The sequence below is a fragment of the Aotus nancymaae genome, unplaced genomic scaffold, assembly GCF_030222135.1.
Source record: "Aotus nancymaae isolate 86718 unplaced genomic scaffold, 86718_ANA_hifiasm-v0.15.2.pri h1tg000059l, whole genome shotgun sequence".
NCBI lineage: Eukaryota > Metazoa > Chordata > Mammalia > Primates > Aotidae > Aotus > Aotus nancymaae.
This window is the reverse complement of record NW_026988473.1, coordinates 10615380-10637162: the sequence shown is the minus strand read 5'-3', so window position 1 is coordinate 10637162 and position 21783 is coordinate 10615380. Positions and strand designations below refer to the sequence as shown.

The following is a 21783-nucleotide window of genomic DNA, read 5'->3' as shown; positions in this document are numbered from 1 at the left end:
GGAGGGAGGATGAAGAGAAGTTCATGAAGGCATGCAAAAATACAGTTAGGTAGAATAAATTCTAGTGTTCAATAGAATGGGGATATTACAGTAACGATAATTTATTGTATATTTCTAAGTAGCTAGCAGAGAAGAATTGTAATGTTCCCAACACAAAGATAAATATTTGAGGTGATGGATATTCCAATAATCCTCATTTGATTGTTACACATTGTATACAGCTATCAAAATGTCACATGTACCCCTAAAATATGTAAACCATTATATATAACATTTTTAAAAATATTGTTTTCTGTGTTATGCAGAGACTATTTCTCTGGCTTTAGCAGAAGGGGTGTAGACTCTAAATAAATTGAATTGCAGTGGGGCATGGTGGCTCATGCCTGTAATCCTAGCACTTTGGGAGGCCAAGGCAGGTGGATCACCTGAGGTCAGGAGTTTGAGACCAGTCTGGCCAACATGGCAAAACCCTGTCTCTACTAAAAATACAAAAATTAGCCTGGTGTGGTGGTGCACGCCTGTAATACTAGCTACCTGGGAGGCTGAGGCAGGAGACTCGCTTGAACCCGGGAGGCGGAGGTTGCAGTGAGCTGAGAGCATGCTGACTCAAAGAGGTATTTGTGTACCAATGTTCCTACCAGCATTATTCACAATAGCTAAAAAGTGAAACTAGTTCAGTGTCCACAATCAAAAGAATGGGTAAAAAAAGATGGCATATACATATAATGGAATATTATTCAGCCATAAAAAAATGCAGTGTTTTTTGTTTTTTGCTTGTAAGACAGGTTCTCACTTTGTCACCCAGGCTGGAGTGCAGTGGCGTGATCTTGGCTCACTGCAACTCTGCCTCCTGGCTTCAAGCAATTCTCCTGCCTCAGTCTCCCGAGTACTTGGGATTACAGGAGCTCACCACCACAACCAACTAATTTTTGTATTTTTAGTATAGATGGGGTTTCACCATGTTGAGCAGGCTGGTCTTGAACTCCTGACCTCAGGTGATGCACTTGCCTCAGCCTCCAAAAATGCTGGGATTACAGGCATGAGCTACCACACCTGGCCTCCATGTACTTCTTCCTGGCAAACTTGGCAGCTTTGGAGATCTTCTACTCTCTCACCATTACTCCTCTGACTCTGGCCAGTGTCCTGTCCGTGGGGAGAAACTATTTCCCCGCTTGGTTGTGGAGCCCAGATGCTCTTCATCTTCCTGGGCTGTGCTGACTGCATCCTGCTGGCCATCGTGGCCTTTGACTGATTCGTGGCCGTCCATCATCCTCTGTGTCACGGCCTCATCATGAGTTGGAGGTTGTGTGTCCAACTGGCCCTGGGGTGCTGCTGGTTATGCAGGTGACTGTGCTTATCTTCCAGCTCCCTTTCTACAGCAGCAAAGAAATCAGCATGTTCTACTTTGATGTCCTCCCTGTCATGAGACTGGCCTGTGCAGACACCCGGGTCCATGAGGCCACTCTGTTTATGGTCAGCATCCCCATTCTCACCATCCCCTTCCTGCTTATCATTCTCTTCTGTGTCTTCACTGTGGCTGCAGAGGGGAGGCACAAGGCCTTCTCCACCTGCTCCTCCCACCTGACTCTGGTTCTCCTCCAGGATGCATGTACAAGCCTGGTCTACTTGTGTCCCAACTCTAGCTACTCTCCTGAGAGGGACCAGGTAGTGTCTGTGGTTTACACCTTCATTACCCTGTGCTGAACTTCTTGATTTACAGCATGAGGAACAGAGAACTTAAGGATGCTTTGAAGAGAGCAATGACAAGGGTCCTGCTGCTCTAAACACATGCCACTCTTCAGTACTTCTGGGCAGAGACACATGGCATGCTGCTGGAAGGATGAGAAGGAGGAGGACAGCAGTTCATTGTGTTTTATACTGTTACTTCGTCCTAGTTATATAATGTTTGAAAAGTCATTTTCCATTTCCCAGCCTCAGGTTTTCATCTCCAAAATGGAGATTACAATACCTGCGGATCCAAATTCTGGGGGATACTTCTGAGGATCAATAGATACATTAAGTGAAAATACTCTGTGACTTTTAAAGGGAGATATGGGCTGGGTGCGGTGGCTCACTCCTGTAATCTCAGCACTTTGGGAGGCCAAGGTGGGTGGATCACCTGCGGTCAGGAGTTTGAGACCAGCCTGGCCAAACTGGTGAAACCCTGTCTCTACTAAAAATACAAAAATTAGTTGGGTATGCTGGTGGGTGCCTGTAATCCCAGCTACTTGGGAGGATGAGGCAGGAGAATCACTTGAACCCGGGAGGTGGAGGTTTCAGTGAGCTGAGATTTTGCCATTGCACTCCAGCCTGGGGCACAGAGCGAGATTCTGTCTCAAAAAAAAAAAAAAGGGAAATATGGCAGTAAATGTGGTTATTGCCATCTTCACCATCACGTAAATTTGCCCTGCCTTTGATTGACCTCCAGTTGTTGTTCTTGGGTTCTCAGGAGACCCAAACAGTGCACATATTGGCAGGGGCTAAGCCAGGAATAGGATGCAAATAAACTGGGACCACTGAGTTGGTGCTTTTTTTGAATTAATAATCTTTCATCTTAATTTCTATTCCAGGGAAAGGTGATGGGGAAAATACTGGAGTTTTGGGATTTGGGTAGTTTCTCTTTTCTTTTTTGTTTTGAGATAAGGGTCTTGCTCTGTTGTCCAGGCTGGAGTGCAGTGGTGCAATCTTGGCTCACTGTACCTCCACCTGCTGGGTTCAAGCATTCTCCCACCTCAGCCTCCCAAGTAGCTGGGACTACAGGTGCCACACCATCACACCCAGCTAATTTTTGTATTTTTAGTAGAGATGGGGCTTCACTATGTTGGCCAGGCTGGTCTCAAATTCCTGACCTCAGGTGATCTGCCCACCTTGACCTCCCAAAGTGCTGGGATTACAGGTGTGAGCTACCATGCCCGGCCTCTTTTCTTACCTTTATACGGGAGCTCATTGGTCTCTATATGAATCTCTGGCTCTGTATCAGCCTGCCTCTGAAATGTTCTACCCATGACTGTTCATTCCCCTCCCCTTTTTCCTTTCCTTTCTCTCCTTCCTTCTCCTCCCCTCTTCTCCTCTTCATCCTTCTCATTTCTCTTTCTTTCTCTCTGTCTCTCTTACACATATCTCATATTCTACTGTTCTATCTATCCCAGGCTAAGTGTGCATAATATGTAAAAACTGCTTTGTCAGTTGAGCCTCCCTGGGTAGGAGAGGGGGCATATTGGTTCAAATCCGGATTCAAGTAGAGCAAAGCTAATGAAGTGAAGATAAACAATGACTGGACACTGGAGTGGAAAGCACTCATTACCATGACTGAGTAGTCTGAGTAGAATGATGGTCATTTTCGTAATGGTCAGTTGTCTCCAGCAATGGTTAACAGTGTATCCATGGCTTATCATGTTTTTTTTTCTGTAGAGTTTGGGAAGCTCATTTATTCTTTTACCCATTGACTATTTAGTGACTTATTTATTCAACAACACTCAAAAGACAGTAAACAACTCTTTATTTAACTCTGCTATGTACTATGTCCCCACCTGTGATTGGACCAGGAAGTAGAAAAGTAAGAAGCAGCGCCTGCTTTGAAGGAAGTTAAAAGTTTAGTAAGACTCAAGAACTCACACCACAGTCACACCAAGGTCCACGTGATGTAAGACTAAAATTTCAGAGAAAGGACAGTGAAGGGAATCAAGGCGAGTCTGATGGGGGAAGGTGGTGTTTGAGCTGCACCCTGACAAGTTTCCAGCTCTCTAACTGTGCAAAGAGGAGCAGGAAGGGCATTTCTGAAGGAGGGAACTGGAAGGTGCGAGAACGAGAAATCGTCTCCCTTGGTCCCTGTTTCCTTATCTGGAAAAGTATGAAAAGTGTGCTACAAGTTTTATGTTTTTCTGAAAGACTATCGCAGGCCCAAAAGACAAAAAACATAATCCATATTCTGTAGAATTGAAATTTTGCCCTCTTTGAAAGAAAAGAACCAGAAGCATCTTTTTTTGGTTTATTCATAGATACTTGCTATCCTTCCTATCTTCTACCGCAATATTCTACTGGCTCAGTATTATCTGTAGGACTCCAGCTCTTTGGATAACAGGGGTTTTGGTGAAATAAACATTATATGGTCAAATAAATGTGATGAAGACTGTGCTGATCAAAGTGAAATTAGTATTTTACCATCGGTTTACTCAGAGCCTGTGAGATGCAAATGTGCAGTCATGATTCCCTAAGCTGAGGGATGTATTTTGCCATGTTTTCCAAACTCTTTTTTCTTTGGAGGACGTCTTGAAATGGGTTGTTTTGTTGAACTTACGTCGGAAAATGCTGCATTAGCTGATGCTAACTCTGAATACCATGAGCATTATTTTACCTGTGAATGAAATATTCCAGGCATTTCTCAGTTCCTCATGCTCTTTGGGAAAGCAGTGCAGTTATAATGGGTTAGCAGACTTTTTTTTTCAAGTGACTGAATTAGGGAATTAACAATTCTCATATACATTAACTTACTTATCTTCACAACAATCCATGAGATGGGTACTATTATTATTATTATTAATTATTTATTTTTTTTGAGACAGAGTCTCTCTGTTGCCCAGGCTATAGTGCAGTGATGCAATCTAGGCTCACTGCAACCTCCTCCTCCCAGGTTCAAGTGATTCTCCTGCCTCAGCTGCCCAAGTAGCTGGGATTATAGGCATGTGCCACCACGCCTGGCTAATTTTTGTATTTTTAGTAGAGATAGGGTTTCCCCATGTTGGCCAGGCTGGTCTTGAACTCCTGGCCTCAAGTGATCCACTTGCCTTGACCTCCCAAAGTGCTGGGATTCCAGGTGTGAGCCATCATGCTTGGCTGAGATGGGTATTATAATTATCTTTGCTTATGGATAAGGACCTTGAGGCACAGGGGCATTAAATCAATTGCCCAAGGTCACACAACCATTAGGGGTAGAGCTGAGATTTGGCCTGAGTAGTTTGGCTCCACAGCCTGGACAGGCAACCACTGCCTTTTGCCGCATGCCTATCAGCATGCTATGTGAGCTTGGGAAAATCATCTTATTTCTCTGTACTTAATTTAATTCATAATAAGATGGGGGATAATAATATCTGCCCTAACTCCCTCCCTGAGTTATTGCGAGATATCAGGAAAAAACAAAGTTATAAAAGTACAGTAAAATTCAGTATGGCTATTCAAACATTCAAATGAAGAAATACACTAGATGGCTTATTTCTTTAATTACAAGGAGTTAAAAGCCACAATTATCCAATTGTCCTTTACCTGTGCTTCATTATGAATATTGTTACTCTTTTTTAAGGAATATATATATTTAAAATTTTTATTTATTTACTTATTTATTTTGAGAGGGGTCTCCCTCTGTCACCTAGGCTGGAGTGCAGTGGCATGATCATAGCTCACTACAGCCTCGAAATTCTGGGTTCAAGCAATCCTGCACTTCAGCCTACTGAGTAGCTGGGGACTACATGTGCACAGTACTATAGCTGGCTAATTTTTAAAATTTTTCTTTTGTAGAGATAGAGGTCTCACTATGTTGACCAGGCTGGTCTCGACCCCTGGGCTCAAGTGATCCACACTTCTTGGCCTCCCAAATGACTGGGATTACATGTATGAGTCACTGCATCCAGCCAGTTTTTTTTTTTTTTTTTTTTTTTTTTGATGGAGTCTTGCCCTTTCGTCAGGCTGGAGTGAAGTGACACAATCTCAGCTCACTGCAATCTCTGCCCCACTCCCCCCAGGTTCAAGTGATTCTCCTGCCTCAGCCCCCCTAGTAGTTGGGATTACAGGCACCCACGACCACGCCCAACTAATTTTTGTATTTTTAGTAGAAACGGGGTTTGCCATGTTGGCCAGGCTGGTCTTGAACTCCTGACCTCAGGTGATCCACCCACCTCAGCCTTCCAAAGTGCTAGGATTAGAGACGTGAACCACAGAACCCAGCTCGATTTTTGTATTTTTTTTGTAGAAACGGGGTCTCACTATGTTGTCCAAGCTGACAAAGAACTTTTAAACACAGTTGAAACTGTACAACTATGGAAGGTGCCACCTTGGGAATGTCTGGAAAAACTAAAAAAGCTAAAATGGCAAAAGCTCAAAAGATTATCGGGTGTCCTATGGCATGCTAGTCTTATCTAAAGCACCTTTCTGGATAATCTGATTTTTTAATGATTTGTGCCTTATAAAATCTTGCAGCTATTTTCCAACTTGGTAAGTTGTAGAAAATTCATAGGAATGCCGATAACTCTTGTCCGTAGAGATATAAATGAATTTTGCCTGGTAGAAGTGCAATTGCTCTTCCACCACCCTGAGGCCAGTTCTGCATTTATTATTTATAAATTTTTATTTTTATTAAAACAAAAATTTCTTTCTTTTTTTTTATTTTAAGTTCTGGGGTACATGTGCAGATCTTGCAGGATTGTTACATAGGTATACACATGCCATGGTGGTTTGCTGCCTCCATTCCCCCGTCACCCTTCTCCTAATATTATCCTTCCCCAATCTCCCTGCCCCCTGCTATCCCTCCCCTAGCCCCCCACCAACAACAGACCCCAGTGTGTGACATTCCTCTCCCTGTGTCCATGTGTTCTCATTGTTCAACACCCACTTACGAGTGAGAACATGTGGAAAACAAAATTTTTAAGACATAGAGTCTTGCTCTGTTGCCCAGACTGGAGCCCAGTGGTGTGATCTCAGTTCACTGCAATCTTCACCTCCCAGGTTCCAGAGATTCTTCTGCCGCAGCCTCAGATGGGATTTATAGGGGTATGCTAGCATGCCTGGCTAATTTTTTGTATTTTTAGTAGAGATGAGGTTTCAGGATGTTGGCCAGGCTGGTCTCAAACTCCTGACGTCAAGTGATCTGCCCGCCTCAGCCTCCCAAAGTGCTGAGATTACAGGAGTGAGCCACCAAATCAGGCCAATTGTGCGTTTATGAATGCGTTCATTTCAGCATTCCTGATTGCCTATATATGAGTGTGCTCTTTGTGTTTCCCTCCGGACAGGGTTAGCCTCTTACTGGTTTCCTCATTCATTAACGAATAAAACAAAATCTTTGATGTGTGTGCATTTTATATTTGTAGGTAAGTCATGATTTTACTCTTTTAAAAACAATTATCCTGTAACAGGAACCCTTTGAGCAGAGGCTGACAGGCCACCCTTGATTCCTGCTGTAGAAAGAATTTCTTACTCCAGACCCCAATGGTCCTTTTCAGATTTCTAACGTGAAGGGTTGTTCATAGCTCTGCCTCTCTCAGAAGACTCTATTTTCCTGAAGCGCAGGGACCTAGCTGTCGGCACTAACAAAAATGTTTTAAAGGCAGGGTGTGGTGGTGCACGCCTGTAATCCCAGCACTTTGAGAGGCCGAGGAGGGCGGATCGCTTGAGTTCAGAAGTTCCAGACCAGCCTGGGCAACATGGAGAAACCTATCTCTACAAAAAATGCAAAAATTAGCCGGGTGTAGTGGCAGACGCCTGTAATCCCAGCTACTTGGGAGGCTGAGAAGGGAGGATGGCTTGAGCCAGGGGGTCGAGACTGCAGAGAGCCATGATCACACCAGTGCACTCAATTTGGGCAACAAAACGAAACTCTGTCTAAAAAACAGACAGACAGCAAGCAAGCAAGCAAGCAAGCAAGCAAGCAAGCAAGCAAGCAAGCAAGCAAACAAACAAACAAACCCACCCCCAAACTCCCCCAAAATGTCTTAAGGTAAGGAGGTGGTAGTGTTATTTCTGATCTACTCGCCTTTCCTTGTATGACCACCAGGGGGCGCGAAAGCCCTCCCGGTACTAAGCGGGGCTACCCTGCCCGCTAGCGCGGCGGGCAAAAGGACGCGTGCCGGACGCGAGAGAGGACTAGGGCGGAGACCCAAGGGGCCGGCTCAAACAGCCCAACCTCTGCCGTCCGCACCGTATCTTTATGGGAGCCGATGAGGTCAGCAGGGAGCACGCACCGAGATGGCAGAAGAGGGCAAGGTACTGCTAGAATGCCGAAGACATTTACGGCCTTTTCACCTGAAAACACAGAGCAGATCCTATTCCTGAGAATTAAATCTCCGGCTCGCCAGTCCCGTTTGTTGAGCTCCACTCTGATGAATGTGTCATTTGTTCCCAAGAAGACAAATTGGGTAGGGAAAAGAGGGGGAGGCGGGGAGAAGACGAGATAAAGGGACGATCTGCTTTTTGGAAGCGGAAGCCGCCTGGGAACCACCTGCGCACCGCGCGGGCTGCGAGGAGGGCGAGCGCTCCAGTGCAGAGCCCTGTATTTTACAGCCCCTCCTCGCTCACAGGCTTCACAGCAAACCACGAAGTGGGCATCGTCTCCGATTTGCAGACGCGGGAACGGGGTCCTCTTGAGAAACGATGCTTTCCCAAACGTATGCAAACTGTGAGTGCCCAGTGTCTCCACTGGCACCAACAACATGAGCTGCTTACGTTTCTCGGAGCGGTCCCCACTTCCAACAAGCAAAAGATCCACATTCTTTGACCGCCCCGAGCCGTCCTGCATCTCCGGATCTCCGGGTCTTTCCTCGGGACACCTCCCCCATCCCCCACTTTCACTGCGAGCACCCCCGAGGCTGATTCCGCTCCTCGGAATGCCTTCCCCCCGGCGGGTTATTTTTAGAATACTCGACTCACACCCAACCACATCACATTGTCTTGAGTTATTTGTTTTCGGGAGCTTGTCCCCGCCTAGCAACGGGTCTGCTAAGAACTGGATCGTAGCGCGGAGCCGGGCCAGACAGGCGCTCTTGGTCTTCCTAGGCCCTGCGGCGGGATCCGCCGGTGCAGGGGCCTCTCCCCGGACTCCACGCGTGTCTGGAGGGCTCTCGGGTTAGGGAAGTGGTGGCTGCAGACGCCCCGGGCGACCGGACGGTGACAGAGCTCGGGCCCTTTAAGAAGGAGCGCGGGGCGCGGCCAGGTAGGGGCGGGTCCCGGGCGGATCAGCGCTGCGCCGGCGCCGGCCCGGGAGCCGGATTTGGAGCGCGCGGCGCCGGTGGGGGCGGAGGGGGCGGCGCGGCGGAGCCTCCCGTGGCCTTGGACGCTCCTCCTGGCTCGCAGCCGCCGCCCGCCGCCACCTGCGCCTTCAGCTCCTTCGCCCCAGCGGGCCCGGCCGCCGCTTCCGGCAGCTCACCTGGGCCGCGCTCACCTGGGCCGCGCTACCTGCCTGCGGGTGCCTGGGCTCCAGGATGAAGGACCGGCTGGAGCAGCTGAAGGCCGTGAGTGTCGCCGCAGGCGGGGGGCTGCCCGAGGGGGAGGGGGCTGCGTGGGAGAGGGGCTTCCTTTTGCTCCCCACGTCGAGGCTGGAGGGGGCCCGAGCCCGAGGCCTGCCCTCCCCAAGCCCCCACCGCTTCCCGCGCCGGCTCCGCACCCTCCTCTCCCCTCCCTTGCGGGGTCATGTGCCCGGTGATTCATCGCTAGGCAATGATTTTCCTGAACGCCTCTAACTCTCCCACCCCGCTAGCTGGACAGTGTCTGTCCAGAGCTGTGACCCAAGGAGGGTGCTTGGGCCCGGCAGGACTCACCATGAGGTCAGGGGTCCCCTCACCACCTGCCCACTGCTGCCTGGCCTTACGCCCAGGACCAGCCTCTCCCTTTCCAGTTTCCCTCCTGAGGGGCACCAGGTCTGGCTACCTCTTCCCCCAGGGAGCAGCTCAGAGCTCCCTGGTGACTCTGGAGCTGTGAGGCGGTCACATGCCGGGATGGGTCAGCTCCTCTCCAACTGGTGGTTCGTAATTGTTATCCTCGCGTGTCGTTGTCCCCCCTCCCCCACTGTATCTTTTGGAACAGCTGTGTAGACTGCCTCCCGCCCTGCTGCCCAAAAGCTGTAAAACCTTAGGCTACTTACTGAGTCTCTGTTTCCGTATCTGTCACATGGGAGTGATCATACCCTAAGAATTTGTTGGGAGGATCAGATGATACAATGGAACTTGGTATAGAGAAGGGTTAACGCATGGGGTTTTAAGACAGATATTCGTTGACTCATTCAATACGTGATTATTGAGTGTATTCTTTGGGGAGGTCCAGTGCCAAGCCTTGGAGATTCAGTGGCACAGGTTCTACCTTAATAAAATTAAAATATAGCCCTTGACACTCAAGAGTTTGGTCCATCTACATTGGAGCTTGTTACAACTGTAGTTCGTTACAACTGTAGCAGCTTAGGTCTCAGTCTAGCCCCGCAGAATCGGAATCTAGTTGTTCATCAGTTTTCCCAGGTGACTTATGGACACATAGTTTGGGAAGCACTGGACTGGACTAGAACTGGGGTTGTCTCCTGGCTCCACCGCTTACTGGTGATCCCTTAAACTCCCAGCCCAAGTTTTCTCATTTGTAAAATGGGTAGTTGTAAGGTCTAAAAGCAACAGAACATGCATAAGAACACTTTTATGGTGCATGGCACAGGGGACTTAATAGATGGCGAATATTATGCTAATGATCGTGAGTGCTCTTTGGAAAATGCAGAGTGTTCGATGATGTTACAAGAGTTTATCCTTTTCCTGCCTTGCTTGGATGAGACCTTCATGTCTGTTTCACCTGTTATGGGTAACACGGCTGCGGAGGAGACAGAGAGCTGGGGAAGTGAGAGAAGCAAAGGGACAGTTGTCTGTTGTGGGAGTGGCCTTCTTGCCTCAGGCTTGTTCTTAGTCATCTGAGCCTCACAGTGTCCAGGTTACTGATCAAGAAGAATTTATTGCCCCTGTTTTTATAGATGGGGCAACTGGTGCTTACAAGGTAGGAGGGATGCCCCAGAACACAGAGCCAGCCAGGGTACGACCAGGAGAGGAACCCAGGTTCCTGACACTCTCCATGGTGCTCCTTCCCTTGAAGCATGCTGACTGGGGAGGCAGAAGGAAAAGAAGAGCATGGTTTTGACAATCTCTCTGTGTTGGCACACCCAACCATAAAAAATACAAAACTGAACAGCAGACTCCTCCATTTGTTAGAAATGCATTTCCAGAGGAAGATACTCCACGGCCCCTTTTCAATAGCTCATTGTCAACAATGAGCAAAGTCTTAACTGAGCTTTGAGTTCCAAGAATACATTTAATTTGCCTGGGAAACCTGAGCAAGTCCCTTTGGTCTCTCCTCGGTGCCTCATGGTTACCCTCTGTAAAATGGAATTAATGATGGGTTTCCTCCCTTTCCCTCTTGGGGATGTGGTGAAAGTGAGACTGGAGATGGTGGTGTTATTATGGGAGGATTGTTCTGAAATCACAGGGTGGCTGCTGTAGTGTTTTGGAGCAGATGCATGGCAGCTCGGGACAAAGGGATGCAGGTGACAGGTTCCAAGACTCTGATCACTGTGTTTCTTTGTGTCACTTAACTTCTCTGCTTCTCAATTTGTCCTTTGTACAACAAGGAATTTAGTTGATCTCAGAAGCCCCTTCTGGCGTTATTACAGGTTTCTGTGAAGACTGTTAAGGTTTACATGGATTTTGGTGTCTAATTCACCTCCTCTTACCCCCTCTCCCCAGCTGGACTCCCAGGGATCAATCTCACTGAAACAAGATATGCATCTTCTCCCTCTGATTTCCATTATCAATGAGAAGCATTCGTTAACCTCCATGAAACAAATTTCACATTGAGCAGCCTGTGCAATCTTTTTCTGTGGTGTTCGTTCTAAACCCTCAGGAGGCGGGGTGTTAACTGCCGCCTGAGAGCTGTAGAGCTTTCCTGCCTGAGACTGGCTTTGCTCTGTGTAGATACAGGGAGAACATATGGGGTTGATGGGTAGAAATGAGAAATCTGTAAGAAAGCATTTTTAGTGGACTGAGCTGCCCAAGGATGGAGTAGATGGTGCGCCCTCCCGCATGGGAAGGAGGCAGGAAGCTTGTTGGGGTGTTGAATGTTGTAGGAATTTGAGCATCTCTTGGAGGGGAGGTGAACCAGGAGATACAAGGCCTTCACAACCTTAAGAATGCGTGCTATTTTAAAATGATTCATTGTCTGTGAGCCTGTGGTAAGGCTTTGAAGTTTACAGGGACTGAGGCCTCAGAGTTGCCCCTGTAAAGTGGATCATCACCCTTTTCCCATAGGATCATTGTGGGGGTAAAATTAGATAATCTGTGACGGTCACCCGCCACTGTTATTGTGAGTTCCCTTGTCTTGGCCTGCTGGTAGCAATGTCCACACAGAAGTGCAGGCCCTGGTCACACACCTGACTTACCTGATGTCATTTCATCTCATCTCCTGCACTGCTCTTCCTGGTGGGCTCCCTCAACAGGCTGTTTCTTCAGCGGCAGAGGACAGGCTTGCCAGGAGTGTGCAGTGCTTCCACCCAGCCTATCTCAGGACGCGGTTCTCTCTGATTTCTCAGCAGCTGAACTTTGAATCTGCTGAGTTTAGTGATCTTTGCCTGGCCCTGTTTTCATTCAGCAAACATTTACTAAGTACTGAATACCTACTGTGCGCCAGTCCTCGCACTAGATGCTGGAGTGTAGTGGTGATAAACACATGTTCCTGGCCCTTAGAAAGTTCAAGGTTGGAAGAAACAGAAGAACTAGACATGAGGATACCATCCTTGTGACAGAAGCAACCACAGGAAGACCCTGGTGTCCAGTCTTTGGAAGATGGGAGATGGACATGAGGCTTTGGGTGGGTTCCCAAGAAGAAGTAATGCTTGAGCTCAGCTGCTTCTTCCAGCCCAGTCTGACCTCTTCAGATACGTAAAGGTGGTTGGAGATATGTAAGGCACCCTACGTACCAGATACGTAAAAGTTCCTTGTCTCTAATCCTCTCAACCCTGCAAAGGAGAGTGGGTTTTTATGTTATTCTCATTTTACAAATGAGGGAATTGAGGCTTAGCAAGAAAAGCAAGGATCCTAGATTTTCTTAATCACTCTCCCGTTGGTGTATAAACCATCAAGAATATACAAAACTCCAGGGAGCATCAGCAGAGTCGCAGGGGTATGGTACCTGCTGACCACCATGATCAGACCTTTGTGACCTCCATGTGCCCCACATCTTGCTGGGCATCAAGTTTGGGTAGGATTATACAAAGTCCTGGTATCAAGGGGTAAATAAATTGTCACATAGGGAAAGCAGAGACATGTAGCACATGACAAGAGGACCAACAGTAATCAAAGGGCGATGATAGTAACGGAGAAGCCAGTGAGGTGTGGAATAGAGGTTGAAGGCTTTGGGCCCCCCTGGAGACTCATCTATAGAGGACTAGATATGACATGGATGTAATGGCACTTTGAAGACCAGCACCAACAGGAGCATGCTAATGAAATCAAACACCTGGGGCTCTAAAGGCCACACTGACTTTTTACTCTCTCTGTTCTGTCTTGTTTCTTACTCCTTCCTAAATGTCTGTTGTTGGCCTCCTTCCCCACTGGAAGCTCCAGGATCTTTGTGGAATCATAGTTCCTTAGGATAACATTGTAACCCCATCAGAAATGTGGAGCTGTGTACTTCCCCTTTAAAGCTTAATTTGTTAATAAATATTTATTGAGCCGCTTTTATGTGTCAAGTGCTTTGGATCATAACTGAACCTTAACGTACCAATCTGCTGCTTCACTGGGATTCTGTCCTCTAGTCATAAAATTTCATACAAGTCATGATTCCTGCCTCCCCTCTTCTCTGCACCTGGGAGGATTCATTCTCTGGGAGAGCTGTTTTTCTGTGAGCAGACGGGAAGCAGAGCTGAGAGTGATGGGGATTGAGTAGGGATTATAGTCCCATCAGCCGGAGGCCAGAGAATGCTTGGATGAGAGAAAGGGATTAATTTTATTTTTATTCCTGTGAGTGTGGGGGAAGTTGGGGGAATTCACAGGACCTAAGGGGACGGGGGACACTTGTTCATGTTGTCCTCTGTCTCCTCCAAAGTGTCCTCCCTGCCTTTTGTCAAAATTTCTACCCATCTTCCAAAACTCATTCTTTTTTTTTTTTTTTTTTTTGAGACGGAGTTTCGCTCTTGTTACCCAGGCTGGAGTGCAATGGCACGATCTCGGCTCACCGCAACCTCCGCCTCCTGGGTTCAGACAATTCTTCTGCCTCTGCCTCCTGAGTAGCTGGGATTACAGCAAAACTCATTCTTTATAAGAGGTGTTCTCTAACTGCAACCTAGAATGCTCTCCTCCATTCTCGTAGCTCTCATGGGCTGCATGTTGCTTTGCAGTGAGGTATTTTGTTTTTTTGGGGTTACCATGGAGTGGGTTTGAAACCACTGTCTATTGCTTTTTATAAGTTAGGCTCTTTATCTTCTAGGTCCTTTGTCTTTAAGGTCAATGTTTCTAGTACTTCTTGTCACCATATCAATTATAATAACTGATCATTTATTGGGGAGCTACTAACTATTGGAGAGATGACTGCTGCATGCCTTACATACCTTGTCTCTAATTCTCTCAACCCTGCAAAGCAAAGTGGGTTTTTATATTATTCTCATTTTACAAGCAAGGGAATTGGGATGTTACTCTCATTTTACAAGTGAAGGAATTGAGGCTCAGATTTGGCTGAGATTCCCATCTGGGAAGTAGTGGGCTCAAGAGTTGAACATGTGTGTCTTCGTTTTTCGTGTCACCGTACACTGTATTTGCTTGTCTCCCTAACCACACTGTATGCCCCTGATGCAACAGCAGTTATGATAGTCCTCTGGAGCCCCAGAGCCTAGCACTCGGCATCATAGGCATATATTAAACATTTATCTGTTAGTTGATCAACAACAGCTTGGCCCTTACACATCCTTTACTCATTCTTATGACTTATTTTTCTTGCTCCATTCCCTGTGGGCTGGTGCAACTTTACCTACCTGAAGTGGAACATTTACTGAGGGAACCCGTGTATTTGCTAATGAAGCCAGAGCTTACGGGTCCATCCCCAAGGACAGAGTTCCAAGGCTGCTAACTGTACCTAAACACCTAGCCCAAGACAACATGGAAGGTTGCCCTTATTTAGAAAGACAGTGAAGAAGATGTGACTGTCATGGTGAACATTTAGCTACTTCATTTTTCTCCTGGAAAAATCCTACATATCTCTTACTCTCAGTTCCAGTGTCATCCAGCTTCCCAGGCTGACAGCACTGACCATGCCTTTCCTAGGACCCCACAAACTTTATTTTTGGTGTTGTATACAAAGAGCCACACGGTATTGCAATTTCAGATGCTGCTGGCTCTGTTAGGTCCTGTACTCTGGGAGGGCACAGACCATGCGTGTCGCATTCTCTCTTGTACCTTTTCAGCCCAAAGCCTGTAAAGCTGTAAACTAAACCATCCCGTCGATGAATGGGGATATTCTGTAACTGTATTTACCTGCAGATTCTGTAGTCCCTGAGGGGCCTTATCTCCAGCCACCTTTACGTTAGGCCCCTCTGCAGCTGCCCCCACCCCATCTCCTCTCTCAGGGCAGCCTGCTTTCTGGCATTAGACCATTTCCATGGCAACCTTTCCCAGTCTCTATCTGGAAACTGAGTGAAGTTCAACCCCCCACCTAAGGAGATGAGTGGAACAAACACCGTCTGGGTATGTTCAGCTCTCTGGGTTAGGGCAGCCTGGTATTGCATCAGGAATTTTTTTTAAGTAAATTTTTAAATTTTAGGCTACTTCTAGATTTATGGAAAAGTTACAAAGATAGTACAGAGAGTTCCTGTCTAGTCCTCCCCTGGTTCCCTCACTTGTTCGCATTTATACTATGGTGTACACTTAGCAAAACTAAGAGATTGATATTGGTAGATGACTATTCACCCAATTCCAGACTTCATTTGGGTTTCACTACTTGTTTCACTAATGTCCTCTTTCTGTTCTAGGATGTGATCCAGGACACCACATTGCATTTGGTTGTCACGTCTCCTTAGCTTCCTCTGGCCCGTGACAGTTGCTTAGACTTTCCTTGTTTTTTGTGACCTTGTCGGCAGGGCTCTGGCATCTGTTTTCTAGTGCCCTGGAAGCACGTTTCCTGTGGCTGATGCTACATGCTACAGCTGGGATGGAGGTGGGGCAGCCGTTAAGAGGCATCACTCCAGATGGCTGAGGACAAAGGCCCTGCAGTCAGCTGCCCAAGCACCCCCCAGCTCAGGTGCCCACTGTCCGCAGGCTCTTGGGCAGGCCGCTTGGTGTCTTTACACTTTAGTTTTCTCAGCTGTAAGATGGGCAATGGCCCTAGAAGACCGGCCTAGGGATGAACTGTCATGGTCACTAGAAGGCACACATCTTAGAAGGATCCTTGCTCAGCACATGTTGAGTGTTCCATGAAGGCTACGTGTTGTCACTGTTAAGTATTCTAGAATGACCGTGGGGTGGGAGAGGCTTGTGGCACAGAGGCTGAAAAGAAGGGTTGAAGAGAAGGCTGAGGATGGGGTAAGACAGTACTAGTTCCTTTCTTCTTCCTCTCTGTGTCCTTGAGAACTGAATGCCATGGTGGGGTCCAGAGTCCAGGACAGGAGACAGGGGAAGGGAGAGGAAGTCAGAGAGGGAAGAAGTATGGGGTAGAGAAGGAAGGAGCTAAGGACACCTGAGATCTCTAGGAGGAAGAAGGTCTTTCTTCAATCTCCTTGAATGGCTCCTGGGATGAGAGAGAAAGCAGGAAGAAAGTGTGATCTTCTCACCCTGAATGACCTTCTTGTAGGTTTCCTTTGGGTAAATCCACTCATTCCTCAAAATTTCTCCCAGGAGTCACTTCTGCCAACATTCTCTAATAAGCTTCCATCTTCCCCAGGCTTGACCTTGAATTCAGGTAGGGTTGGGCACTGCGTCTTCTCTTGGGTGTATAATTCCTCGGGCTAAGCACTGTCATCACGTGTCATGTGGTGATGTATTACGTGGACTGTTGCTTGGCATATGTTAGATGTGCAATAAATACTGCTGGATGAATGAATGAACAAATGAATCCGTTACTTTGCATGGAACATTGTGGCTGTGCTGATTGGTGATAGGACCCTGAGATGCCTCTCTGAGTTAATGAAGCAGGGAACATTGGATTAGACCACCTGGGGTTCTGATCTTGGCTTTGTTCCTTATTAATTGTGATTCTGGATGAATTAATCTTCCTAGCCACAGATTCCTCGTTAGTATACATCTCCCTAGAGGGCCTCTTACCTCCAACTTCTTTCATTATTGGGACTTTTTATTCTTCTTCTCTAGACCTACTTCAGGTCTGGAGAAGCAAAAGCATTCTTATATTTCCAAATTGGATAAGCCTGGGGAGAACAATTATTGTATTAATTTCTAACTGTATCACTATCAGGAAACAGCCTATATGACTTTTGTTCTGTGAGATTTGGCATTTTCTTTGTGTCTTTTTATTTTATTTTATTTTATTTTATTTTGAGACAGAGTTTCGCTCTTTCGCCCAGGCTGGAATGCAGTGACGTGATCTCGGCTCACTGCAACCTCTGCCCCTCCAGGTTCAAGTGATTCTCCTGCCTCAGCTTCCCGAGTAGCTGGGATTACAGGCACGTGCCACCTGTAATGTAAGATGGCATGTGGGGATTGGACTTCAATGATTTGTGTATCCAACAAACAGAATGCAAGTTCTTTTGAAACGCACATAGAAGATTAAGAAATACCATGTATTGAGACACAAAGAAGGCCGGGCACAGTGGCTCACGCCTATAATCCTAGCACTTTGGGAGGCTGAGGCGGGTGGATCACCTGAGGTCAAGAGTTTGGGACCAGCCTGGCCAACATGGTGAAACCCCATCTCTACTAAAAATACAAAAAATTATCTGGGTGCGGTGGCACGTGCCTGTAATCCCAGCTACTCGGGAAGCTGAGGCAGGAGAATCACTTGAACCTGGAGGGGCAGAGGTTGCAGTGAGCCAAGATCACGTCACTGCATTCCAGCCTGGGCGAAAGAGCGAAACTCTGTCTCAAAATAAAATAAAATAAATAAAATAAAATAAAATAAAATAAAATAAAATAAAATAAAATAAAATAATAAAATAAAATAAAATAAAATAAAATAAAATAAAACATAACATAAAATAAAATATAAAATGACACAAAAAAAATGCCAAATCTCACAGAACAAAAGTCATATAGGCTGTTTCCTGATAGTGATACAATTAGAAATTAATGCAATAATTGTTCTCCCCAGGCTTATCCATTTTGGAAATGTAAGAATACCTGTCTAAATAGCTCTTGAGCTAAAGATAAATCAAAGTAGAAATGACAATTTAGAAATGAATGATCACAAGAGTGGTAAATATCAAAATTTGGGAGTAGTAGAAGAATTGAAAGGGAGCTCTGTTTCTTTAAAAGCATATAGTAGAAAAATGACAGATTTAAAACACATGAGGTAAATGCCAATGAATATATGAAATTCTCTCCTCCTGAGACATCTGGTGTCACCATCTAAGAATTGGCGTTAGAATTGCGTCTTTAACAGAAACTCTTCTTAGCAAAAACAAGCCCCAATTTTCTACTTTAGATGGCATGATCTTGGGTGTTTAATACATGCCCAGCATTGCTCTAAACATTTCATCTGTAGTACTGATTTAATCGTCACAACAATTCTATGAGCAGATTATTCTTGTCATGCCACAAATGAGGAAACTGAGGCACAGAGAGGTTAAGTAACTTAAGAACATATATAGCTATTAAGTGGAAGAGCCAGGTTTTCAACTCTGTATCTCTGTAGAGATACAGAGCTTTCTTCAAAGTAGAGATATGGAGATACAGGGCTCTCTTCAAAGTAGAGATACAGAGTACATCTGACTGCCTGAGTTGGATTATATACACTGGTATCTTTTTCACTCATGCATATAGATTAATCCAACTTAGTTTATGGATGTTGCGGCATCCCCTGAAATAAGCAAGAGCGTGTTTACTGAGCTGGAGTGGAGAGGGAGGTTACTTTCAAGTGTGTGTAGTAGGGAAGAGCAGGAGCCCTGGGCTCCCATAGACCTGCCTGTGAGTCCTAATGATGTCATTTATTAGCTGAATCATTTAGGATGAATTATTTAATCTAATTAAGCAATTGTCTCATCTGGAAATGGGGAAAGTGATATTTGTCCCTCATAGGGATGATGTGAGAATTAATACATTTGAAACCACAAAAGTGCCTGCAACAACATACACATTATCTATTGTTATTATTGTTAGGGCACAGTGGGTAGAGTGAGGTCCTCAGGGTCCTTGGCTCTTGTCCAGTTGTCCACTGGCTCTCTGGCCTTGCCCTCACTGGTAGGGTTTATTCTGCAGTGTCTTCATCTTTCAAATAGGGCTAATTCTTTCCTCAAGTTGTTCAGCTGGGGCTTTCTTCAAAGTAAAATCATGAGGCCCACTCAGTATATCATTGTCTGTCAATTTCCTCTTGATTTCATTTGAGGAGTGTGTTGGGAAAGACACATTTAAAAGAAAAGGGGAAGTGTGCTCTCTGGGAGGGTTTCACTGGAAGAGAAAGTACAGCTTAGTGAGAGAACTGGGCACTGGAGAAGAGTCATCTGACTCTTTAAATAGGAAACAGAGAGCACCAGGTGCCTGTTGAGAACCTACACACTCAGAATTTTTCTGCCTCTTTAAAGAAGAGGGACTGGAAAAACCAGATGTTGGGCAGTGTGTGCATGGGTGTGTACGTGTGTCTGTGTAACCCTTGTATAAGTGATGGTGTCTGTCTTTAGGACTCCCCAGACCCTCATCTGGAGGGAGGCAGTTTGGGGACCTGGGAAGAAAAACCAGGTACCAGGCTGGGTGTGGTGGTTTAGGCCTGTAATCCCAGCACTTTGGGAGACTTAGGTGAGTGGATCACCTGAAGTCAGGAGTTGAAGACCAGCCTGAACAACATGGTGAAACCCTGTCTCTACTAAAAATAAAAACATTAGCCAGGTGTGGTGGTGTGTACCTGTAATCCCAGCTATTCGGGAGGCTGAAGCAGGAGAGTTGCTTGAATGCAGGAGGCAGAGGTTGCCGTGAGCTGAGATTGCACCACTGTACTCCAGCCTGGAAGATAGAGCAAGAAAGACTCTGTCTCAAAAAAAAAAAAAAGGAAAAACCAAGTGTCACTATGTCATTGTCTCTTTGAGTTACATTTATTGGGAGATAATCTGGATTTATAAAGAAGGATCTGTGTCTCCGGAGCAAATAATTGTTTAAATTTGGAGAAGAGAAGGTGCAAGAATTTGTACTCACCTGGTAGTGCCAGGAGGAGTCCTGCCTCACCAGCCCACAAACCTTTAATGTCCCACTGTGGGAAGTTAAAGACCATATCCTTTCCTCTCAGTTATTTCTTTGAGCCAGAAACTTTCCTGGGATGCTCCTGGGCTTTCTGCCTTGTCCTGGGACTCTCTTGTCTCTCTGGGGTCTGGCACCTCTGTCAGGAAGAGAATCAGAGCTGGTGAGCAGTGTGCTTTTCATCTAGGATGACTTCCCTTATCTTTGTCTTCTTCTGTCTTGCCACTCTGATTTGTAAAAATTCTTAAGGAGATGCTGATGATTTAAACTTACATTGCAGACGTGTTTTAACTTGGAAAGGAGGGGCAAATTCTTTCTTCTTAGAAAGCACTTGTTCATCTACTTCTGTGATTTTCCAACTTTTTTTCTTTCTTTCGTGACAGTAGGACTCTTTCTTAAAATGAAATCTTGGCCGGGCATGGTGGTTCGTGCCTGTAATCCCAGCACATTGGGAGGCCGAGGTGGGTGGATCACCTGAGGTCAGGAGTTCAAGACCAGCCTGGACAACCTGGTGAAACTCCATCTTTACTAAAAATACAAAAAAATTAGCTGGGCGTGGTGGTGGGCACCTGTATGTAATCCCAGCTACTTGGGAGGCTGACCATGAGAATCGTGTGAACCCAGGAGGCAGAGGTTATAGTGAGCCGAGATTGTGCCACTGCACTCCAGCCTGAGTGACAGAGCAAGACTCTTGTCTCCAAAAAAAAAAAAAAGAAATCTTATATTCATTCTCAGTGTATAAAGCAGATAAAAGTAAAGCTCTGCAGATTGAAGAGGGGGTGAGGCTCAGGACGCCTATGGCCCCCCATTGGCTCCCCACTCCCTGAGTACCCTGAGTGGTTTCTGAGGCACATGTGAAGTATCCGGGGTTTACAGAAGTTTGCACTGGAAAGCCAAGTTCCTTAATTGATGAGAAAATCAAGGCCTAATGGAGACAAATGTTCCCAAGAGCCACAGCTCCACTCTTTCAGCCCAGGATGCTTTCTGCAGGGCTGGGCTGCTTAGCTTCTGGGCCCTGGCTGCTCTCAGTGACAGGCTGCCGTGGGCAGGGTGCAGTGCGATAAGAAGGGCTTAGGACAGATGACTTAAGCTTGAGCCCTGGCTCGGCAAATCAGTAGCTGGGAGACCTTGAATAACTTATACCTTCTCTGACCTGCACGTTCTCAACTACATACTGCAGCTGGGATTCGTTGACATGGTGTACACAAAGCAGCTAGAGTCTTGTGGCCACCTAGCACCTACTAGGGGCTCTATGGGTTGCAAATATTTTTTATAAATTTTTATGAGTTAATGAAGTGAGGAACCTGTGGTCAGATAGACTAAGAATGATAGAGAAGGCAGTTGAGACAAAGACACTGAGCGTTGGGAGAGAGGAATTGCACTTCATTTGCTTCAGGTTGCATTCTGGGCCCCTGAACTCTTTCTACTTTCTGTCCAGAGAGGAGGTTGTAGCCCTGGTTGTCATTTCTGGATTTTGGGGCACACTTGAGGGGTAGGGTCAAGGGGAGATAGATCCCAGGTTGGAGTTCAGTGTTGCCTAAGTCATTGGTGATATCTCTCATCTCCGGGGTGACAGGCATCTGGAGTTAGGGGAGGGGAGGAAGTGGATGGCTGGGCTTGTGGTTCCCTTGTACGTTTTTTATGGTAGCTGATATTGCAGCTACTATAATGTTCTATTACC

The 21783-nt window shown here is 46.3% G+C and overlaps 1 protein-coding gene and 1 pseudogene across 8 annotated transcripts in view; both read left to right on the top strand.

Annotated features, from left to right (window-relative positions):
• The first annotated feature begins 1020 nt into the window (after positions 1 to 1020).
• LOC105718587 (olfactory receptor 10V1-like) lies at positions 1021 to 1784 on the top strand (annotated as a pseudogene).
• A 6084-nt stretch (positions 1785 to 7868) lies between these two features.
• The window catches only part of LOC105718582 (syntaxin-3), a 141329-nt gene continuing 127414 nt past the window's right edge, over positions 7869 to 21783 (top strand). For 3 of the 8 annotated variants that reach the window (XM_064364858.1, XM_012454318.2, XM_012454316.2), the window contains exon 1: positions 7979 to 8120. In XM_064364858.1, coding sequence (XP_064220928.1) covers positions 7980 to 8120 — 141 coding nt within the window. In that variant the 5' untranslated portion in view covers position 7979. The other 5 variants (XM_012454320.3, XM_012454319.3, XM_064364860.1 and 2 more) reach the window with 4 other exon arrangements.